Here is a 23,338-nt window from a genome sequence, read left to right as displayed (position 1 = left end):
GACTAAGGCCCCGGTTTCAGCTGAAGAAAAACTGACCCAAAGTGTGATGCTGCCACCAGCATGCTTCACTGTGGTCATGGTGTTCTTTGGGTGATGTGCAGTGTTGTTTTTGCACCAAACATACCTTTTGGAATTATGGCCATAAAGTTCAACCTTGGTTTCATCAGACCATAACACCTTTTCCCACGTGCTTTTGGGGGACTTGATGTTTGTTTTTGCAAACATCAGCCGGGCTTGGATGTTTTTCTTTGTAATAAAAGGCTTCCGTCTTGCCACCCTACCCCATAGCCCATCCATATGAAGAATACGGGAGATGCAGCACACAGCCAGTACTTGCCAGAAATTCCTGCAGTTCCTTTAATGTTGCTGTAGGCCTCTTGGAAGCCTCCCTGACCAGTTTTTGTTCTCGTCTTTTCATACATTTTTAGAACTGGAGGGACATCCTGTTCTTGGTAATGTCTCTGTTGTGCCATATTTTCTTCACTTGATGAATATCTAATGCTTTGGAAATGATTTTGTACCCTTCTCCTGACTGATATCTTTCAGAAATGAGATCCCTCTGATGTTCTCTGCGGACCATGGCTTTTGCTCTGAGATGCAACTAAGAAAATGTCAGGAAAATCCTACTAGAACAGCTGAACTTCATTTGTGATTAATCACTTTAAATGATGGTAGGTGTGTAATGACTTCTATTTAACATGAGTTTGAATGTGATTGGTAAATTCTTAACACAGCCACATCCCCAGTAATAAGGGGGTGTGCACACTTATGCAACCAGGTTTTATTTTTCATTTTCCCCCCTTGAAGATTTCAGTTTATTTAAAAATTGAATTGTTCACATTATAGGTCACATTAAAAGTGGAAAAAGGTCTGACATGATTTATCTTTGTCTCATTATTTTACATCACAAAAACCTGGCATTTTCACAAGGGTGTATAGACTTTTTATATCCACTGTATGCACACTTATAATTAATCAGTAAGGCTGAGAGCAAAGGAATGTGGCAAATCCACAAGACTGAGAGCTGTGATTAGGATACAAAACTTAATTGTGGTAAACTACAAAGCCAAAGGTACTGCAGGTGGACATCTGATCAAACATCTCTACCCACAGTTACATGCTTTATTATGGAGCTGTTCCATGTCTGCAGCTATAACACCCTCCACTCTTCTAAAAGGCTTTCCACTACATGGCGGAACACTGCAGTGAGAATTTGCTTCCACACAGCCACGAGAGCATTAGGTTGGGCAAAGATCTAGGAGCGATTAAGCCTAGCTTGCATTCCTCTTTCCAAATCATCCCAAAGGTGTATAATGGGGTTGAGGTCAGGGCTCTGTGCAGGCCAGTGAAGTTCTACCACACCGAACTCGACAAACCATTTCTTAATGGGTCTCAATTAGTGCATGGGGTCATTGTCATGCTGAAACTGGAAAAGGGCCTTCCCAGGGTTCTCGGGGTTCGAACCACCGATTTACTATTTAACTGAAGTTCATTTTAGAAAGACAAAGAACATCTATTACATTCCAAAGCAGTAGGTTAAATTAAACACAACACTGTGTCTGTTTTTGTTTTCAAAGACACAAGCATTCCTAACAATGGTTCATCAAAGAAGACTTGTGGTGTAACAAGACCTTTACGTAACTGGTGACCAACACCATGTTCACATACAGTGTTAAATTAAATAGATGTATGTCACCGTACCTCAATAGTAGACTTAGGAAAGTTCTAGAAAATCCTTTGTGGTTATTTACCTCCACACATTGCGTGGGCATGCTGGCAGGCTTGTCAAAGATCTGGAACTGGTACCAGCCCGCAGTGAGGGAGTGGTCACAGATGAAGTCCTGGAGGGCTGATTGCTGCAGCCTGCGAGAGCTGAAAGTGGTGCTGCGGTACGGGTTCTGGAGCAGAGAATGTCCCCCTGGAGCACATTCTGGAGGGACCACTGGGTAGGGACAGAAGCAAACACTGTAACCTGAGCATGACTGAATGATTCAACATGTTTATATACAAATCATGTAACCTTTATAGACACACATGCAAACACACCGGCACACTGCTGAGGTCAATAAAGCACTATATCAGTAACCAGTTGCAAACCAGTTGCAAAACTAGGCATGGGTGTTATGAGACAAATTCATTTATTTTCGGTGATTGGTTTGAGGGGTTTTAAATGAGAACTATTTAGTGAAATTGCTAAGCTAGTGCTGTATTCTAAATCTAGCATGGTTGAATGAACAAGTCCAACCACATCCATCTATTCATAACATACTACTCAAAATATTTTGTGAATCCAAAAATGTCTATTTGGTACATCAGGAAACACAACAGCGGGACAGATAACTCTGGTCAAAGATCACATCCCCCATGGGTAAATTGGGGTGGAACGGACCGGAACTGGGTTCTGACACTCGGAGGGAACAACCCATATAAAAAATAGAACGTGATTTGACCGCCCATCTTCTGGGGGGGCACTACTTACTTTTTCTTGCATCCTGAACCGTTTTTCCTGTCGCTATTAAGAGCCAACCATGTTTCAGCTGTTAGCGAGCGACCCAGTCATTGCATCACACGTGGTAGAGGAGAAAGCTCGATGTGAAACGTGCGCGTCAATTAATGAATACGAGAAGCAGAGAATGCATGCACGAAACAAACACATTTAAAATCTACCCATTTAATTTTAGCCGTGCTAGCGAGGTAAGTTTACTGACCATCTAATCAAACTTTGTATAATAAATGCGATAATTTTATGTACAATTTACCCCAGATAATGTTCAAATTTGGTTATCACTATGTTAAGCCCGTAATGTATTGTGGTCCTATAGTAACGCCTCTGGTGTAAGCCAATGAAATAAATTAATAAAAACAACTTGTTTAAAAAAAATATGTTTAAGAGATATATCAAATTTACAGTATAGGCCTGTACTGGGATTGTTATCTTTTTCTGTAGTTATGTTTAGTATCTAATATTCACTTTGCATTTGCTTTTTGATTGAACAGCTGCTCTAAATAACAGAATGGGTGTATGTATGGTGTTCTGGCACTGTTCATGGTGCTTAGGTGAAAAGGATTACAGTTCTGAGTGTTAACTTACTACATATTTAATTATTCAGTGTGCCTTGGTTATGTATTAAATACATGTGATTCTTTCAGCAATATGATTTATTTATGGTAAGCTGCCAACCCTCCAGGCAGAGGCTGGAGGGGGGGCACGCAACCCTTCTGCCAATGGTCGTCTAACTCAGCCAACACCAGTGCCACAAATCTGGGATGTGTGCCCCCCCTCCAGGGTACATCTGTCTTAGTGCAACAACACCCAACATTTCCATGACTTCGTCAACAACAGTCAATTCCCGTTGAACACGATTAAAGAATGCCCTGTGACAGACGTTACCAAAAATAACAAGGAGCAGGACAGGCAAAGAGGAAAAGAGACAACTAAGAATGAGGTGATGAATGGAGAACAGTGATGTTGTGACCAGGGAACAGAGAGTCAAGCAGGAGAGAATCCCCAGTCCTGTGAAGAAGGGGTCCAATGTTCGAGGGGGGATGCTTTAGATGCAGGTTCAAACATTTCACAGAAAAGTAACATTAAGGTCTAGTCTAGTCTGTCCAAGAAAAACCTTCCCAATGAACAAATGACAGACAGAAAATGTGTTCCAGTGGACCAGGATGTTGAGAATTCACGTGACCGTAGAAAGAAGTCACCCCTCGGGGCAGAACAATCAACTAAAGATCCTCTTGAGGATCGTCTTGAGGGATCCAAAGAAATGTCTCCAAGCTACACACCCCTCTGCCACTCAAATCAAGGAGTCTAATCTGGAGTCAATCAACTTCATTAGTTACCTGACAAACTCCCCATTCAGAACCCCCAACTCTCACTCCAGGAGAAGGCATTGTGGTACCTGCCAACAATTCTTCACATTCCCCAACATATACCTCCCAGGGAACGGCCCACCCCCTGACTCCCTGTACCTCCCCAGGCTGCAGCATGCATCAGTGCCCATCTCCCTGTGGCAGAGGGAGGAGAGGGAGGACATGATGAGGAGCAGAGGAATCAGGGTTGGGACCAGAATGTGTTCATCAACAGGGTGCAGTACACTCTGCAGAACTACCTAAGTAACTACACAGTCCCCATACTAAAGGGAACCATGAGTGCCTGGGGAAAACTCATGGAGATCTGTATTAAATAAATGTAAATGTTATACATTGACTTTTTGAACAACATGGACAGTCGTGTTATTCTGAAGGCCACTACAGTATGTAAAATGTTTGTACTGTAATATCATGTTCATACTATATCTGCAGTAATAGTGGAATTATATTATATTTTTTCACAATATTAAGTGACCAGTAACTATTTTGAGGGTAAATACAACAAATACTATAATGCAGATTTTCTATTTATGTTAAAAAGAAACAAGACTGGTTCATGATGTCAAATGAGAAGCTGCACCCTCTCTGTTCTCCATCCATGTCAGATAGAGATGTATCCACACAGACATGAAACCTGCAAATATTAAGAAAAGCAATCAACTGACTGTAAACTATAATTCATCAAACATTTCAACTCCCTTATAGAGGCCCCAGGGCTTACATAACATCTGCATGACATTCCCTGAGTGGGGTGAATAGTAGACAACATTTGTTTTCCCTAATTCTGAATAAGCATGTTGTATCTCAGAGACTAGCCAGTCCTGTGAGGGTGTTTGATAACTGTTGTTTTTCCACTAAATGTTTGAGATGAGAATTTGGAGGTTTCTGCAGGAGAGCCAATGTCTGGTCCTTCTGGAAGTCAGAAAATACCACCAAGCCGAAGTGTATAAAAGACAAGGATTTTTGCAAAGGTTTGCACCAGTTGTAAAAAGTAAAGAGTTGAGGTTTTAATGCTGGTGCTGAAGCATGCCAAGACAGTAGGCATGTATTTCAAATCACCATAATCTTTCACCGACAATTTAAATTAATGGTACTTTTGTGTGTCCAAATGAATCACAGTTTTGAAACGTATTAAGTCACTGAGGGATATTGCAAGAAACTACATAACAATGTAATTCAGTTAATATTAGTAAAATGCAGTAATATATTACCTTTACATCAAATTGAACAGAAATACAGACAGTGTAGACAATGTTAAAGGTTGTAGCTGGAAACGGCTGATGTTTAATGGAATATCAACATAGGCGTACAGGCCCATAATCAGCAACCATAATTTCTGTGTTCCAATTGCATGTTGTGTTTGCTAATCCAGGTTGATCATTTTAAAAGGCTATGTGATCATTAGAAAGCCCTTTTGTAATTATTTTAGCACAGAGTCAATAAAACTGGCCTTCTTTTGGACTAATTTGGTATCTGGAGCATCAGCAACCGTGGGTTCGATTACCCAGTTTTCTGAAACTTGTCAGTCTGTTCTTGTTTTGAGAAATGAAGGCTATTACATATGAGAAATTGCCAAAAAACTCAAGATCTCGTACAACACTGCACTACTCCATTCACAGAGCCGCGCAAACTGGTTCTTTCACCGACAATTTAAATTAATGGTACTTTTGTGTGTCCAAATGTGTTATGTTCAAAATGAATGCACTTTCAGGTTTATAGTGCAATGTCCACAAAACATTCTCTCTACTGTGTCTACTAACAGTTTTGACTGCGATATTTATCATTCACAAATTCCTCTCTTTAACCCATATCTTTAGTTTTTTGTGTGAGAGTGGGCAATATATTAAGAAATTCGGCAATCCAAAAAGGATTTTCCAAGGATTTTTGTAAATGATATAAAATGATGCAGAAAGTGTGGGAGTTGACCAATTCAAAATCCACTGTCAAAACATGCTTTACCAGACGGTTGCGGAGACAGTTAAAGAGAACGAAGCTGTTAAGAAACATAGTTTCTCCAATGATCTGAAAGTAAAAAAAAAAAGTATTCCAAGACAAGCAGAGGCACTTCAGCCCCGACAGGATGTGATTTCTAATGTTCATATGTTGCATTTTCAAGTAGGTTTTCACTTGAGAGTTATCATAAAAGAAGGAAGGAATAGAATGTACTTACTGGCAGGTGGTAAAACACTTTTTTAGTGACCAAACATTTACTTATCCACGTTTAAAACAGCATCAAAGACATTCTGACAGTCAAATGTGAAATTGAAATTAGGAAAAGTATTTATTTGAAGCATACAAAGACCCTAGGGTGTTGTACCAAAATTAAAGGCATCCTTTCTAAAATTTGCTAAGAGGGAAAATAGGCCTCCTAGAGCTCATCTGAAGCAGGAATGCTTGGTAGTGGCCACAGTCACACCAGCTGTGTTCACAACAGTAACAGTTATGACATAACAGTCGGGTAACGGTGCAGCAGCCTTCTAAAAACATCATATAACGTGCTGCTTTTACCGTTCAATTCATTATGTGTTCAAGTCCTTTATGTGTCAGCAGAGGATCAAAAACAACTTTACTATGCTTACCAATCACACTACAAGGTGGCATACCAATCACACTACAAGGTGGCACACCAATCACACTACAAGGTGGCACACCAATCACACTACAAGGTGGCACACAATATTAAAATCTGAAAATGTATCACAAGGAAATAGTGTACTTGTATCCAATTAACATTCAGGAAAATCTTACCTAAATTCTAAATCATGAACAAACGCAATTTGCTTTCACTTGACATCAGTTGAATTAATGATGTTACTAATTTTGGCAATGGCTTTCTTACTGCCACTCGAGCTGTCAAACTTACAGATCGAAGTCTTCTCTTCACAGCTGAAACTGAGACTTGCATACTTTGACCAGTGTTAAGCACCTCTTGAAGCTTTTGTCCTGTGAGCTGCCTATCACGCAAGTCGTTGACTCTGAGAAACTTCTGATTCAGTTGTGGCTTTGGGTCTGCCAGACCTCTTTTTTGTTAGTCTCCTCAAGTTTCCAAGTGCCTTTTGATGGTGTAAGAAACTAGTCACTTACACCTTGACTTTCTTTGCTATTTCAATAAGGGAAATACCTTCACTTTTAAGGGTTGTAATGGTTTGTTTGTCTTCCTTTCTTAATCACATTATGATAGCAATTTACTACTTCCTGCAATATAATACTGTCCAAATAATGTTTAAGAGGGTGTAGTAACACAGTCTGTTCCAACACTGTTTTTATACAAACAGAGTAATCTTTATATTATAAGTAATCAACAAAAGTTGGGCCACCTTTAGGAGTTGTTAGCATACATTTTCAAGTTTTAATTTGCTTCCATTGCTGCAGAACAGCTGTTGTTAACAAATTGTTCCTTGAAAAATAGCTTTTTTTTAAACTCTGAAATGTACATAATTTTTTCAGTGTTTGGTAACTTAAACTTTTTATTAACCTCCGGCAGATAACAGCTTACCTTTGTACCATTTCAGGTTATAAATGGATTTGAACTGCTTTAATTGCAATACAAAAAGCAGGTGTATTTTTTAAGTTTAAAATCCTTGGTTGTCTACCGTCAGACTATTCAAATATGTAATTGAAATCTCTAAATATATTTTTTGTTTAATATCACTATCTAATGCTCTAGGGCTATTTTCACTGGCATTTTAGCACATTATTTCTTAGTTTTTGCATGGTTAATAATTTCTCTTAGCCATAATGCAGCATTACAATCACTGTTTTTAACATTTACAAAAAATGTAATCCTTTGGGGGCAAGTCATAAGTGACTGGATAAGCCCCCAAAGGATTACATTTTTTGTCAATGTTAAAAACAGTGATTGTTTGACAGAGCAGACAACTGACACTTAAAACCAAAACAATAGTTCATAAAATATTATTTACAAAACAAACATTTGTAAAATATTTAAAATATATATATTCATAAACAAACTACACTCTCCAACCTGTCAGCACGTTAGACAAAAATCTGACACTTTATTTTTTAATGAAACATATTAAAATACATTTTATTTTGTGTATATATTTAAAAGAAATCAGTGTTATGTATATATATATATTGTTTAAATTATTCAAATGGTAATTTTTTTTATTTGTGCTTAATCAGTTGTTTAACGACTCTAAAACCTTCAAACTAAAATAAATATTGTATCTTACTGTATCAGGAAGATGGGTTGACATTTTATGGTTGTGACCATAGTGATCCAAATACAGTTTTTTAGATCTATCAATGGTATGGAATATAAAAGAACAATAGTGGTCTTGTTGCACGATGTATATTGAGGACATGAAGAATAGTCCTTATGAAATAGCTGGTCCAGCTAATTCCTGGTTTATTTCAGGTTTTAGACAAATCCCCTGACACGCATTCATTAGAAAGCCCTTTTGTAATTATTTTAGCACAGCTGAAAACTTGTGCTGTTTTAAAGAATCAATAAAACTGGCCTTCTTAAGACTAATTGAGTATCTGGAGCATCAGCAACCGTGGGTTCGATTACATGCTCAAAATGTCATTTTTTTCTGAAACTTGTCAGTCTATTCTTGTTCTGAGAAATTAAGGCTATTACATATAAGAAATTGCCAAGAAACTCAAGATCTCGTACAACACTGCACTACTCCCTTCACAGAGCAATGCAAACTGGTTCTGACCAGAATAGAAAGATGAGTGGGAGGCCCCAGAGCACAACTGAGCAAGAGAAAAAATACATTAAAGCGTCTGAGAAACAGATGCCTCACAGGTCCTCAACAGGCAGCTTTAGTAAACAGTCCCCCCAAAACACCAGCCTCAATGTCAACAGTGAAGAGGTGACCCCAGAATGCTGGCATTTTAGGCAGAACTGCAAAGAAAAAGCCATATCTCAGCCTGGTCAATAAAAAGAAAAGAATAAGTTGGGCAAAAGAACATAGACACTGGACAGAGAAAAGTGTTACGGACAGTCAAATCTAAGTTTAAGGTGCAAGGACTACATAGAAAAACATCCGTGAGACGCAGACCAAATTAAAATGTCATTTTTCAAGGATGGTGGAGGCAGTGTGGTGACCTGGGGGTGCTTTGGTGGTGGTAAAGTGGGAGATGTGTACATGGTGAAAGGGATATTGAAGAAGGAAGGCAATCACTCCATTTTGCAACTTCATGCCTACCCTGTGGACGGTGCTTTGATTGGTGCCAATTTCCTCCTACAACAGGACAATGACCCAAAGCACAGATTCAAACTATGCAAGAACTATTTAGGGAAGAAGTAGTCAGCTGATATTCTGTCTATAGAATAGTGACCAGCACAGTTACTGGATCTCAACCCCATTGAGCTGTTGTGGGAGCAACTTGCCCATCAAGCCAATCCAACTTGTGGGAGGTGCTTTAGGAAGCATGGGGTGAAATCTTTTAAACTAGAATGCCAAAGGTTTGCAAGGTTGTAGTTGCTGCAAATGGAGGTTTCTAGGATTATTCTAAGTGTTAATTGTGTTACTGGTCATTGGTTTAACAGTTTTTGCTGGTGTTAATTTAAGTATTATAGTGTTACTGCTCATCAGCATTAATGTTCATATTGGTGTTAATAGAAGTTTTAATTGTGTTACTGGTCACTGGTGTTACTGTTTCTTCTGGTGTACCTGGAAGTGTTAATAGTGTAAGTCACTGAAGTTACCATTTCTGCTGGTGTTAATATAATTGTTGTGTTAACGTCACTGGCGTTACCGTCACAACTGAAACAAAGGGTGTAAATGACTGGGCTACTACACAAAATGTTTTCTTATTGATAAAATCTTCTATGATTAAACATTTTAATTAAATAGTACAATTAAATTCAAGGTTGCTTGAATTGACATCGGAACTTTAGGTAACTCCCGTTCAAAAACTAAATTTATATTAATATGAAAATGCACAAAGCTGCTTATTATATTGTATATTTAGGTAAAAACAAATATGCAGGCCTACTGTTTTCTTTCAAATTGCCGGTCAAAATAACATCTGGTTGTTAAGTCTGCAACTGCAGGTAATATTGCGTTTCATTTCACATTTAATTGTAGTATTTTTAAGCATTATAATGAACAAAATCGGTGGTTCTTACCTGTTTGAGAATACATTGTATTTGGCAGTAAAATTACAAGGCAGAAAATGTGTTCCAAAACTATTTTAAGTTTCATCGTCCAGGACCCAATGTAGCCTGCCAAAATGACCACTGACAGACCACTGTTTTATTAAGGTCCTCCGCTACTCAAGTGTATACAGGTCGGCTGTCTTCGGATTTCCAGTAAAAAGTAAAACAAAGGAGAATACGTTTAAACAAGGGAAATTCTGATAGAACTTGAAAACTGACAGTCAAAGTCTAAAAGAGCTGTTAAATGTACTGGGAAAGTAGGTATATTCCGCAGCACACCGGACTTCAACGCGTGTCCTCAAACTCCGCGAGCACCAGCAGCATCAGAAGGGGCGTCCACCGTCCAGTAACGGGACACCACCTTACATCCACCGTATCTACAAAACTGTAAATACTGTTTGGTCAAATTATGAGAGAATTAGCTATTGGAAATTGCTGCTGGTTCGTCGTCGTAACAGGTGGGCGACATTCTGTTACAATGATAACCTAATCGTTTGAAACCCATTGCAAACTGACATTGGGTGATAACTCCAGTCACTGTTCACCTTTTGAGAGTGGTGTCGCGTTTGGTTGAACCGGGTACAGCAAGGGTTGCTCAGAACTATGGGGTTGTATTAAAAGAGTGGTTTTCTTTTCTTCCTGTATGATTCTGTACATAAATTAACGATTTACGATACAAAACATTATTAATTAATTCCTGATATAAGAATTTAAGGAAAATGGCAGTTAACAGGACTATAATACATAAATAAGACTGAAAAAGAAAGAAACCTTATAAGTCAAATAGGCTATGTAGTGGGGTCACGAAATAATTTTGATATGGGATGGGTTAATCTACCAAAAACCTTTGGGAAATCTTAACACCTGACCACTGAGTACTCTGAGCAAGCCCATGGCAGGTGTTTCTCTTAATCCTGCAGTATAGTGTAGGACTAATCCTGAAATAGGCTGTAATTAGACACATTCCACAGGCTACACCCATGTAGTAGCAATAAAGTTAAACTGAATAACAGTCAGTGTGTAAAACCTAGAACAATCAGTAATAGTTTTCCCTAGTCATCATGCACTGTTTTCTCTGTAATTCACCAGAGACACTCTTTCATGGCGATAATGATGTCTGTCCACATATACAGTCATGTGATGTTTAGTCACCACTCTAAAACACTAAACCAGATGGTCAGACTGTATCTTTCCGAAAAATGACTTGGCCAAGGGTGGAATATTGATGCCAGATATCACATACATGTAGGTTTGCGTTTCTCAGTCTCAACTGTATTTTTCTATTCTCTTGTTCTCTTTAAGATGATTGTGAAGCCATATCCTTGGGTAGGTTTATATTGTTCAGTTCAGTCTGATGCCTGAAAATATGATAACTCAATTTGTTGTTTATCTAATCATGGAAAATGCTATTCACTGTTATTAACCAAGGAGCCCCCATTATTAACCACTGATACAATGCTAGTATGTCCAGTGATGTCAGTGAGATATGCAAAGGAGTCACCAGGAAACCAGCGGTTATTTTTCTAAATGCTGCAGTATTGGTCCCCATAACACACACTGTGCCAAATGCTTGCCATTTAGATGGGCTTTGATGAATAGAGGAATGGGCAATATTGATTTTGAATGGTCCAAAAAAAAATAATCATGCTGGAGGAAGGTTTCCTTGACCATTTCATCCAGGGACACTATCCTTTCCACTATCAGGCATTGTGAGGAAAATGCCCACACTGGTAAAATCTTGCATGCAGTTTTTCTCCTATCATAAGTAATTTGGTCCAAATTATTTATTTGATCATAACCATGCATTCCTAATCGTTTTTTTTAGAAGTCTACTCTTGGGTTTTAATAAGTGGTCTAAACAATGAACAAATAGTTTATTGGCAGCACAATAAATCAATCTAATCTTAACAAGTGACCTGCATCCGTACAATTTCCCCCAATTACCATCAGTTTTGCGTGCATGAAATAATGAGAAAATAACAGCACTTCCATAAACCTCCCAGTCCCACTGGAAATCAGATATCAGCTGAGCAAAGCGTGCAACAACACCTGGATGTAGCCCTAGTTGCCTTGACCTCTCCCGTTTACAAACCCTGATTGCACAAGCACTGCATAAAGCTTCAGAATGGTTAGGGAAAATACATATTTTACATTAATACACAAGAAATAGATTTGGTATTTACATTTACAGTTTTACCCGCAAATTTCTGTAAAATTCTGCACTCCCACATCCTATAGTACAACATCATAATGAAAAACACACCACCACACAATATTTTAACTTCACCCACAGAACAAAACAAAGGAAACTGGAGTAATAGTATATAGACAAAACAGACCCCGTGATTTGCGACAGCAGAGAAAGTAAATGATAGGTCTGGTAACCTTCCAGGGCTGTAGAATGACTGACCGTGTCCATGCAGAGCAGTGGCCCAAACCCACACGTGTCAAGACATGCTCACCCGCCCTGCCAGCTTCTGGTTAGAGCTGGAAGGTTAACACAAAATCACATAAAAAACCGCAGCCAACAAAATGGACAACGTGATGCTCATGAAAAGCATTTACCAAGGAGGGGTTAAAGTACTGACAGAAGTGCAGGGTTTTGAATGTACATTATGGACATTTCGATGTACATGCTAGTGGCCTACACGTGCACATTGTCATAACGCGCCATTGGAATTATAGATGAAAAGATCAGGGGCTATTGTGTTATTATTATTCTTTGGGGTCAATTTGAGATCCGGGGCTATTCATAAAACATCCGGGGCTATAGCCCTCAACGCGCAGTCCTAACAACGGCACTGGATAGAATCAAAGGATAGGAAATAAAACAATGTAAATATTTGTATTATTTTATTATTCACTATGTGTAACGGTCCCAGCCTGATGGGACTGTTCCGCTTCGTGTTTTCTGTTTGTCCTTGACTTGTCTTGTCCTTGTTTGGTCTTTCCTGTTCTTGTTTCAGTTTATCAGTCTATTCCTTTCACCTGCCTCTAGCCACCTCCTGGTTCTGTTCTCCTCGTTAGCCTGTGTATTTAGTTCAGCCATGTTCTCCCAGTCCTTGTCGGTCATTGTTCCATGTCGCAGTTTGTCAATGTATGTGATGAGTGGTGTGTTTTGGTTTATACCTTTCGTTTCTTTAAACGGTTTCAAGTGCTCTGTGTTATTTTCAATTAAAAACCCACAACATCGACTGCTACTCTACTTGCGCCCGGTTCCTTCAATCTCCACCACTACACCAACCGTGACACTATGTATTACAGAAGAAGTGAGTAAACATGGTCTTGCTTCTGGAGCCCCGGCTACACAGTGAATAAAAGCCTTTGTCAAAATGCTCTGGAATGAGTTTGATGACTTCATTGTTTCTAACCTTTCCAACACGACGGAGGTAAGACATTGACCCAGCAGCCAGCTTCCCGCTGCATCTTATTTCCACACGAACGTAATGGGTGGGACCAACCCCAGGAGAAGGGTGAGATGGGGACCCACACTTGCCTCTGCGGCAGCTCTCAAACAACGGTAAAAACAGACGGTGGGTCTTGGCGTTTGGTCAGAGGCGGGTTTTGGCCAAAGCAGACAGAGGAAGCGTTGAGCTGGAGGACTGCAGAGGGAATAGGAAACAGCTCAGTAACGAGCCCAACAGTCTATAACCATTTCCACAGCCCACCACCTACACCATCAGCTGCCGTTTTTCGTTTGTACTCTCCATCTGCATTAACCTTGAATTGGTGCATTTTCTTTCTTTCCGCACGTCCTACAGCTACCAGAGTTATCTCTCTCATCTTTCACATCATGGTCTTGGCCAGTGACTTGTTTGTATTCAGACTGTACAGCAATTAGGTGCCATTGACAGCACTCAGCTTTGTCTTGGGGATGTGTCCAAACAAAAGTTCAACAGAAGCCTCTCAGGTTGACAGCTTAGGTTGCCATAAATGAGAGTGGTTATAATGGCGAGTACTATTCTAACACACAGCTGAAATGGCAAAGGTTGAACTTAGTGATCTCTGTCAGCTTTATAGGGGCATTGGGGTCAGCTCCTTCACACGGGCTGTATTGCCTATATCGGGTTTCCTGTTGCCTTTAATCTCTCCTTTAAAATAAAACGGCCACCACAACAACTGTGTGGATAAACTCTCCCACATGCAGATTAGTATTTTTGTAAGGGGGTCCCTTACGGTTTATGTCTGACTCTAATACATTTCAGCTGTGACCTATGCCCTTGACCATGTCCATTCCAATACCTGAGGTTCCATCCTCATTCGCCACAGGAAATATTGATCAATGAACAGGACTGACCTGGAGAGTGCTGACCCCAATGAAAGAAATAGCGTTGAAGATAACTCCAAATTAAATGATGGCATACATCATAATGTTCAAAAACAGCAGTTGTTGCCAGTGGATGAAGCTGACAAAGCCTTGAGACGTGACTAGAGCCGTTTTACAAACACTACAAAACATTGATTGAAGGGTCTACTCGTTTTCCTATTGGGCGGGTTGTTACAAAGATGTGATGAAAGGGGGAAATGTATTGTGCAAGACAGAACTTGTCAGCTTGTCTGGGAGTTTGAGTCTGTAAAATGATCTCCATGTAGTTACAGTAGACATAAAACAGCTGTCTGATTGAGAGAATTGTAGCAAGTCAGGGTCTGGAAGAGGCATAATCTCTGCGTGCCATGTCCTGGCCTGTCTCTAGAGGGTTTTAACTGAATAATTCATTATAAGGTGTTTATATAAACAGGAACAATGTACTACAAAACAATCTCAGAACGCCTGAGAAATGACACGTTGTGCCAGATTTTGACAACATCTAATTTCTGTCTGCAGTCGGGCAGGTAACATGGAAATGAAAACAACATTAAACACAAAGACACTGCTATTAAAAATTAGTCAGTACAAACTGTGTTCAATGGACAAATACGTTTTCACACAAAACTGAAGAGACTCCTCTGTATTGTCTGACATATTGTAAAAAATAGCAACAGTAACAAACAGAAATAAATATATATACTGTATATGATTGTAATAATAATAACAACCTGCTTGTCATATAATTTTCAGCCTGGACCACCAACTCCATCTACTCTATGCTTTGATCTCCCATCTAACAATAAAATTGAGTACCTCAAGCGTTGAGAGGAGTTTCCTCAGTGGGGCTATAATCAGAATAAAAAGCTCCATGTAATCTCCCTCCTTGGACAGGGCTGGGCTATTATTATCAATATCTGATTGTTGTTGCTTATGATTCTGGTGTGAGCTGTTCTAAGATTTTCTTGCAGAACAATAAACCTAATTCTGATTAATTGCTGTTTCATGTTAGAAAGTAGCCTAACAGTGAGAGCATACAGTAACCAAAGTAGTCACAAGATCAAATCCTGACTCAGCAAGGTATCCTTGAGCAAGGCCGTTAACCCTTATTGCTTCCCAGGTCATTGCTGTTCTTCAAATTACCAGGTAAAATAAAAATAAAAGAATACATGACTGCTCAAGTCACTGTGATACATCGGACTAAAACCTTTGCTACAGGGAAATGAGACCTTTGGTTTTGCTGGACAAATTGGATAATCTAATTGGCTTTCCAGTCTCTCAACTAGCAGCACATTCAAGGCTGTAAGCTAGACTGTGGTGGTCAGTTTAGTGCTACAAAAGAGTGCCTAAGACAGCTGCACCACTGGGGATGCCCACAAAACTTTCATCTGTCAGGTAAATATGAATCCATCCATTTCATGACCTACTAAACAGGTAGGTCACACAGTATGTCATGGAAATAGGCCTCAGAATTTAAATGAAAGAGTGGAAGAACACTGATGTAATACACATTAAGGCATATTTGCTGTACCCATCCATGCAGTTTTATATCAACCACACCCAGACACAATTGTCAACATAGTACATGCAGTCGCTTTTACTTATAGTACGTACTGCCATCTAGTGGTTATGTGGTATATAGTTTACCTCACTCCCACCTCACAGCAAGTAACCTTTCGGAGAAAACTAATTGAGAAATTATTTGAAATTCTCTGTGCCTACACATTGTATGGTGTCACTCAGAAATTCAGTAATTAAACGCTGTGATGTAGGAATGTTCACATGTCCGAAAATTACTCATAGGCCATTAAAATGAATGATTCAGAATGTATTAGCCTGACTGGTCCTATTGTTTGAGGGTTTGAAATTGGTATTCAAAGAATACATTGTTTCTGGTTGCTAAGTTCCTGTTCCACATTTTTCCTTGCCAGTCTCCCACTGAGTGAAACCCTTTTGCTTATTCTTTATGTAAAGACTCCAGACCCTGGTCACTTAGCAACCACTTTTATTGTATTAGCTATTTCTTCCTGTGTTGTCCATAAACAGTACAACATGACATTCAAGCTTGAAATAATTTCTGGACGTGTGTCTTCAAAAGAAGAATAAAAAGGGGGTATCAGTGAAATCCAAGGTAAGACAAAAAAATGTTTTATCCCTAGTAAATACCACTTAATTATTTTAAGATATGTTGAAGCATAATGCATGTAAGACACTTTTGAGAGTTTTCTAATTTCAATAGGCTTTATTGTTTTTTTTTTCCTATGTTTTGCACCCAAACAGATTAACTGTCACATAATTGCAAGACCGTAATGTCACAATGATTTCCAACAGTTTTTTGGATCTTTCAACATCAGTTCATTTTAATAAACAAATAGCTTTTTCTGCCAGCCAAGATTTGGCCAACGTAAGAAGCCAAGTGTCCATCCCTCCACATTCTCCGCCTCAAGTTGATCCATGGAACTTGAAGCCACCTGATTTCTCCCCTAAACTCTACATATCTCAGAGGATCCCTTTAAGGAAGATAAAAAACACACAGGAATCTTCACTGACATTTGACTTCAGGGAGTCGGACCTCGGAGTGGACAGAGTTACCTCAAACAATCTACTGCCTGTGATCGACCACAGAAACAACACACTGCCAAAGTTCAATACATTGTACAAACCTCCTTGCTCCTTAGAAACAAAGCTGGTATTCGTCAGAACAGGGAAACATTCTCCTGTGGCCTATAAGAACCCTAAACCACATAACTTTAGACCGGTAAGGTGCTGGAACAGAACACATTCCTTACACATTAATAACATAACACAAAATAATGGTACCTGCAGTATGCCGTTTCAACACCAGAGGGCGACAAATATATTGAAATCTATTTTGATAAAATAATTTGTTATGAAAAATGTAATTTCAGCTTGCTGATTACATACCAGACATGATTACTGCAGCTGACAGAGATCCCGGTGACTTGAACTTCAAATTGCAGCACCTGATTACAGGTAAGGTCTTTTTCCCTGAATATGTGTGTAGACACTCCAGTATTTTGTAATTACACCTCTTCCCAAGCATCATCGAATACCATGTAAACGATGATTTATAACATGACCATTTAAGAATGTGATGCCTGCACTATGCAGGCAATTCACAGCAAGCTCAACATTATCCTGCTGACTGTGACGCTGATTCTATCCTATTCCAGTAAGTGACACTGGCAGCTCAGTCACAGACATCTACTCAAGGGACACTTTGGGGAAAATGGACACCTATAAGCCTAAAGAGCCCAGATGGGATGCCCGGCTCACTCTACCTAAGTTGCCCTGGCCCCCAAAATCTGCCTCCTATACAGTGAGTAGGCTGTTATGTCTACCCTGGACCCTAACCATTTTCATTGAATAGCTTCACATCACTTAAAGTCACTTCAGCAATAGGAATGTGTCAATTAGGTCAATGACTAAATGCTTTTTAACCCAGATGTGCAACTATAAAATCTACTTTCAGTTATTATGATTATTAACCCATGGCGTGGTAATGTAGAATCAGCTTTCAATTACTATGATTATTAACCCACGGTGTGGTAATGTAGAATCAGCTTTCAGTTATTATGCTTTTTAGCCTTGACATTCTGCTTGACCCTCCATCTTTGACTAATAAGTCAAAAATAAATAGTGTAATTATCCTCATAAGTTAAAACCCACACAGACAAATGTCTCATTTTGGGATTAGACCCAAAGTTTAAGACATTCTATCCAATAAAGTGTAAAGCAAACCAATAATAATTATATTCTGAAACATTTTCTCCTATTCAGAGGCACAGACGCAGACAGGGAGTGTACAGTGCTTTCATGGACAGAGTAGAAGAGAAGATCTCTAACTCCTGGAAAACCGGTTGACAATTTGACCTCAGAAATCATCTATTTAGGTTCCCAGCTGTCCAGTATGTTTAACCAAAAAAATTTTTTATTCTGCGTGTGTGAAAGGAATGATTGAAACATTAACATTTGCAGATCTGAAACTATTGCAAGCAAACTAATTCATTACTTTAAATCATGCAAAAATTCAATAAATGTAGACTTTGCAAGACCAGGTTAAGTTAGGTTCTGTTTTTGATCGATTTAGATTTTGGTTTTGAATGTAGCCTGTTCTTTTTGTCCTTTGATTATGAACACAGCTTGTCTTTTTGTATTATTGTTTTCACCTGGGTTTTGTTTGCCTCTCATTGTGTCCCAATTGTGACACCTGTGTTTCTTGTCAGGTATTGTATGGAGGTCACATGTCGTTTAAGGATGGTCCTGAGTTATAAAAAGTATGTTTGCTTCTGAGACACTGTGCCTGTGTCCTGATACTTCCACTCATGACACATTGCTCTGATACTTGGTCTGTATAGTATATCAAGGCAGTGCTGATTCAAATAGGGAGTGTGACTCATATACAGGGGCTCTCAAAAGTATTGCCACTTTGGAATTTCCCACATAAAATCTTATACAATTATTATTTTTTTAGATTTTTAATACATTTTGAATAATTAGTAGATTTCATTTTTCACTTTGACATTATTGACTCTATTTTATGTTTTTATGACGCGATAAAATGAGGTTAATTCAAGGGGGTGAATACCTTTGAGAGCCACTGTATGTACAGCTATACATGATAGAAAAACCCTCAGGACAGTCAGTGTTAATTATATAAATGCTAGATCTTTATTGTGATGGCAATTCCATTGATTAGTTAGTAATTTGTATGACATATAAAATGGATCATATGTTATGAATGCTACAAAAACCTACAATATGTGTTCCCAGAATGCATCATCTGCTGTCTTTTTGTAGAGGCGTGGTTCCCTAACAAAACAGAGTTCACTAATACTGTAGATGTCAAACTGTTTGTGATAAAATGCCTGGTATACATCAATTGAAAGGGGCAAGCCAAGAAACAAGCTGGTTAACTTCTGCTCAGACACACAGAGACTTAGATATAGCTGAATCCATCCAGAATTGTCAGGGGCAGCTGTCATGTCACATAGAAAATCTCCTTGATTGTTCAACATGACAAAAGCTGCTTTCCAAGCAAAATCCCACTCCAAAACATTTAAAATGAAGACTATTGGTGTTGTTTACCTCAGATAACACGTCGATGTTGTATTCCTTTAATTATTTTTGCTGTATAAATCTCATTTTAAACTAAATTGATACTTCCAGTGTTTCTATGGACCGTTTTATTCACAAATGGTATCAATACTTCTTTTTTGCTAGTGTTTTTTGCTCATTCAAGCTGAAATGGAGGTGAATAATGGATTGCTGAGGTGACAATTGACTCCATCTTCCTTCAAGGACAACTACGAGTAAGCGGAATTCCACCCAAAATCTAGGTTGAACAATCCCTTTAACAGGCAGCCAGTTTAAAAGGCTAATACTTCTTTAGATACTTCACTCTACCTAAGATTCTCGCAGCCGTGTTTAGCACTCAGGGTAAGAGCATTTCAACAGTCTAATCTTGAAGTAACAAATGCATGGATAGGTGTTTCCAAAAACTTTTATTGATAAAAAGTCTCAGATATTGACATTGATGGAAAAAATACGCTTTTGAGAAATATTTTATTTGTTCATAAAAAATAGAGATTAGGGTAACTATAGATCTCTTAAAAGCAAAAACATTTATTTCATTCATTTCCTCATGTCTGAAACACAAGCTTCAAGGGTAGGTATTCCTGAGTCTTCTACATGTTTCATCAAACATGAATAACCAGTCCAGTCCATGGATTAAATTATTGTTATAAAATCGGGATAGCATGCACGAGGTTTTATACCACTGACCAATCAGTTTAAAAGTAAACAGGATGATTCATAAGGCGGCGCAGTAGCATGTGGACAAACCCAAGCAGTGCCAGGGAAGGCAAATATAATGCGACACGAGCACTGATAAAAGCGGTAAGTTCGGCATTTTCTCTCTTATAGCTCCATTAGTTGTTGTTTTTTCACATTCGTATCACAATATGTTGTAACTTTTCATTCAAGCCTATTATTTCATTTTTTATTTGACCTTTTTTTGCGAATAGCCACCAGAATGATCGGCTATCTTGCATGATTGCGTCTAGAACTGTTCATTATAATATTTAGCTAAAACTGCTATCAGAAAAGTCTCATTTATTAGCTACTGGCTGGAATAATGACGTTACAATAAGGGACGGGCGTGTTTTAAATTGGTAGGCTATATTTTCAGTGTACAATGTGCTGTTATTATTGACAGTAGTAGTGACGTTAAAGCAACAGGTGATGGGCGTGTCTTAATTTGGCACATTGTTGATGGACCTTGCCGTAAACCAATAGTTTGCTTGAACATGAGCTCAGCAAATTATAGAGTGTTCACCAATTGCTCTGCTGCATTATTGTATAGGAATGAAACCAAAAGAATTGTGACAGTCAGACGAAGCATTGCAGTGTGAACGTTGGATAGCTACATGTTACTGGACATCGATAACAAATCTCTGCAAATTCAGAGGGGATTGATGTAAGTAAAGTCATTCAACAAAATGTATGGCCAGACGGATCGATTGTAACAGCAAACAGCCGATTTTAATGCGGCAATTTGTGGTCCGTATAAAGTCAATTGTGGTTGCTGTCAGCATTTCCGCCATTCGACTTATAGCTATTATTTGTCGCACCTACCCTCGGCTGTATAGTTGCGCATTGCTGCTGCCAGATGGTCCTTAATGGGTAGTTCGATATTTCTGCATGGGTTGAGGAGGATGTGTAATTTGGTGCCAAGTAGTCAGTCTCAACTGGTGGGTCGTGGCACAAATTTGAGGTTTTGAATGATCGCGGGAATTATTGTGATGGAAAAACTACTCCACTCTGAATAATAAAAAAACTACCATATCTAAAGTTTTAGAAATTAAGAGATTTTGTGTTATAAAATACATTAGGCTTGCAAAATCCTCACTGAGAATATGAGCAGTATGGAACTGTTCGCAATAAAAAAGTATCGGTATTATAGATATTATTACTACAAACATTTTGGAATATTACTTGGTCTGAAAGAGGAGTTGGTGGCCCAGCATTTAGGTTGTTGGGTCAGTTACAGAGGCCGCTTGTTTGAATCCCAGAGCCAAGCACCGTGAGTTGGTCTGGTTAAGATTTAATATTATTGCTACCCTTATATAGATTTTCCTTTCAGACAGAAAATAGTGCAGTCACTGGTCAAATGTAATAAACAAGCATTTGACATTCAGTTCCCATTTTGTTCCCCTCAAGTGAAAAACACTTAACTGAAGAATCAGATGAAGATTTTGTCACTAACTATTGGCCTCTAGGTTGAGTGTATGTGGTTGAGTATTTCTAAAATAATATTTATTTGCATTTTAGGTTACTGCTGCAAACCATATGGGACATAATTAGTGCCAATCATCGTTGTTGGTAGACTGACCCGTGGATTCCACCTGTCCCCACATGAGAAAAAATGGGGAATGGATTATCCGAACCGCAGACTTTCCTTTCCCGAATCCCCTTCTTTCAGTCATTCCATATCGCTATTTTGGGACTCGACTCTGCAGGTAAAACAACTGTCCTGTACAGGTTGCAGTTCAACGAGTTCGTCAACACAGTGCCTACCAAAGGCTTTAATGCAGAGAAGGTCAAGGTGTCGTTGGGCGGCCACAGGACGGTGACCTTCCACTTCTGGGACGTGGGCGGTCAGGAGAAGCTGCGTCCGCTGTGGAAGTCGTATACACGCTGCACAGACGGCATCATATTTGTGGTGGACTCTGTAGATGTGGAGCGCCTGGAGGAGGCTAAAACGGAGCTCCACAAGATAGCCAAGACAGGAGACAACCAGGGAGTACCACTGCTTGTGGTGGCCAACAAGCAAGACCTGAGGCACTCTCTGGGCCTGGCAGAGATTGAGAAGGCTCTGGCACTGAAGGAGCTGTGTCCCGGAACGCCCTGGCAACTCCAGTCCACCTGTGCCATCATAGGAGACGGACTGGAAGATGGCATGGGGAGGCTGTATGACATGATCCTCAAACGGAGGAAGATGCTCCGGCAACAGAAGAGAAAAAGATGATGTGGACTAATTCTCGCTTTTTAAATGAAGGACACAAGGACATGTTCTCAAACCTCGGTGGATTATTTAGAGTTCTCCTAGGGGTTCATGTTTGGCACACTGAGTTTTATCAGTCCATGTTGAACTGTAGGTCTGCAGTTTCTTAGACTGCTTCATCTTCAGTATTTGTTGCTTCTAGTGGCTCAAGAAGCTTCTATGAAGGTCTATAATGATGTACTATATGTTGTTACAAAAATGTATTGGATCCTTTCAATTAGATCATTAGTAATGGATAATTGATTACCAAAAATGACATGAATTTGAAGAACAGCTAAAAAAAAATCCTGTTCCTTTACAAATGGTTTGGTGGGAACAAACATTGTGGTCTTCCTCAAAGGGAACTCTGACCTTGTAAAGGGTTTGTATAAGCTTCTATTTTTATCTCAACTGTTTTCTTTCCTTCTCAAAAAGAAGGTAGTGTTCAACCTTTCAGCCCTTTGTCTGTCTAGGATATCTATACTGTCTCTTTGTTAAAGCACTTTAAATAGTATTTTCTGATAATTATGTTTACAGCTTTGAAGTTTCCCAATGGAGCTTAATTAACATGAATCGTTTTAGTTGTTTCAAAAGAAGCCACGGTAATTTGCTTACTGGGTCCCTATTGGCCACATGGTCAATAAATGGAATGTGTTTCTTGTTTTCATCTTGAATAAAGCCTCTTTACAGCACTACTTTGGTTAATATGAATTACATTCTGTATTGGTTATGTGGTTATAAGACTGACATTTTATTTGAAAATGGTTATATAGTATAGATTGGCATTGAAATTCCAGATGGAATACGCCAGATAATATCTTTTTGAATCCACTTGTCCCTTCCTTTCAGTCAGAACCGCACCACTGGTCCTTTTATTGGATCTTTTAATTGTTGCTGCTCCCTCCCTCCCCTCCCCTGACTCGACCAAACCCAGAACCGCCGTCCAGAAGATCAGGTA

The 23,338-nt window shown here is 39.1% G+C and overlaps 2 protein-coding genes and 1 long non-coding RNA gene across 6 annotated transcripts in view; 2 read left to right on the top strand and 1 right to left on the bottom strand.

The window, feature by feature from the left end:
* The window catches only part of vwde (von Willebrand factor D and EGF domains), a 29,527-nt gene extending 19,206 nt beyond the window's left edge, over window positions 1-10,321 (bottom strand). The window contains exons 1-2 of the mRNA XM_020040766.2: window positions 9,980-10,321; window positions 1,752-1,942 (exon numbers count right to left, since the gene is read on the bottom strand). Coding sequence (XP_019896325.2) covers window positions 1,752-1,942; window positions 9,980-10,055 — 267 coding nt within the window. The 5' untranslated portion in view covers window positions 10,056-10,321. The remainder of the gene's footprint in view (window positions 1-1,751; window positions 1,943-9,979) is intronic.
* Window positions 10,322-16,323: 6,002 nt separating this feature from the next.
* Window positions 16,324-18,598, top strand: LOC105021894. Of its 2 annotated transcripts, none has more exons than XR_003777552.2 (4): window positions 16,324-16,446; window positions 16,647-17,073; window positions 17,225-17,309; window positions 17,510-17,678. It is a non-coding gene; the product is annotated as an uncharacterized LOC105021894 (long non-coding RNA). The 2 variants fall into 2 exon arrangements; XR_002195680.2 differs by lacking the exon at window positions 16,324-16,446 and adding an exon at window positions 18,117-18,598 and having other exon boundaries at window positions 16,613-17,073; window positions 17,510-17,655.
* An 862-nt stretch (window positions 18,599-19,460) lies between these two features.
* Window positions 19,461-23,072, top strand: arl4aa (ADP-ribosylation factor-like 4aa). 3 transcript variants are annotated; one of them, XM_034288672.1, is made up of 3 exons: window positions 19,805-20,234; window positions 20,701-20,814; window positions 21,669-23,072. In XM_034288672.1, exon 3 carries the CDS (start codon window positions 21,763-21,765, stop codon window positions 22,363-22,365), a length of 603 nt encoding a protein of 200 aa, XP_034144563.1. In that variant the 5' UTR covers window positions 19,805-20,234; window positions 20,701-20,814; window positions 21,669-21,762; the 3' UTR covers window positions 22,366-23,072. The 3 variants fall into 3 exon arrangements, with proteins under 3 accessions (XP_034144565.1, XP_034144563.1, XP_034144564.1); XM_034288674.1 differs by lacking the exons at window positions 19,805-20,234; window positions 20,701-20,814 and adding an exon at window positions 19,461-19,648; XM_034288673.1 differs by lacking the exon at window positions 20,701-20,814.
* Window positions 23,073-23,338: the final 266 nt, after the last annotated feature.

This window comes from Esox lucius, chromosome 20, assembly GCF_011004845.1.
Source record: "Esox lucius isolate fEsoLuc1 chromosome 20, fEsoLuc1.pri, whole genome shotgun sequence".
NCBI classification, from domain to species: Eukaryota; Metazoa; Chordata; class Actinopteri; order Esociformes; family Esocidae; genus Esox; species Esox lucius.
The sequence above is the reverse complement of the archived record's forward strand: the minus strand, read 5'-3'. Positions and strand labels throughout refer to the sequence as shown.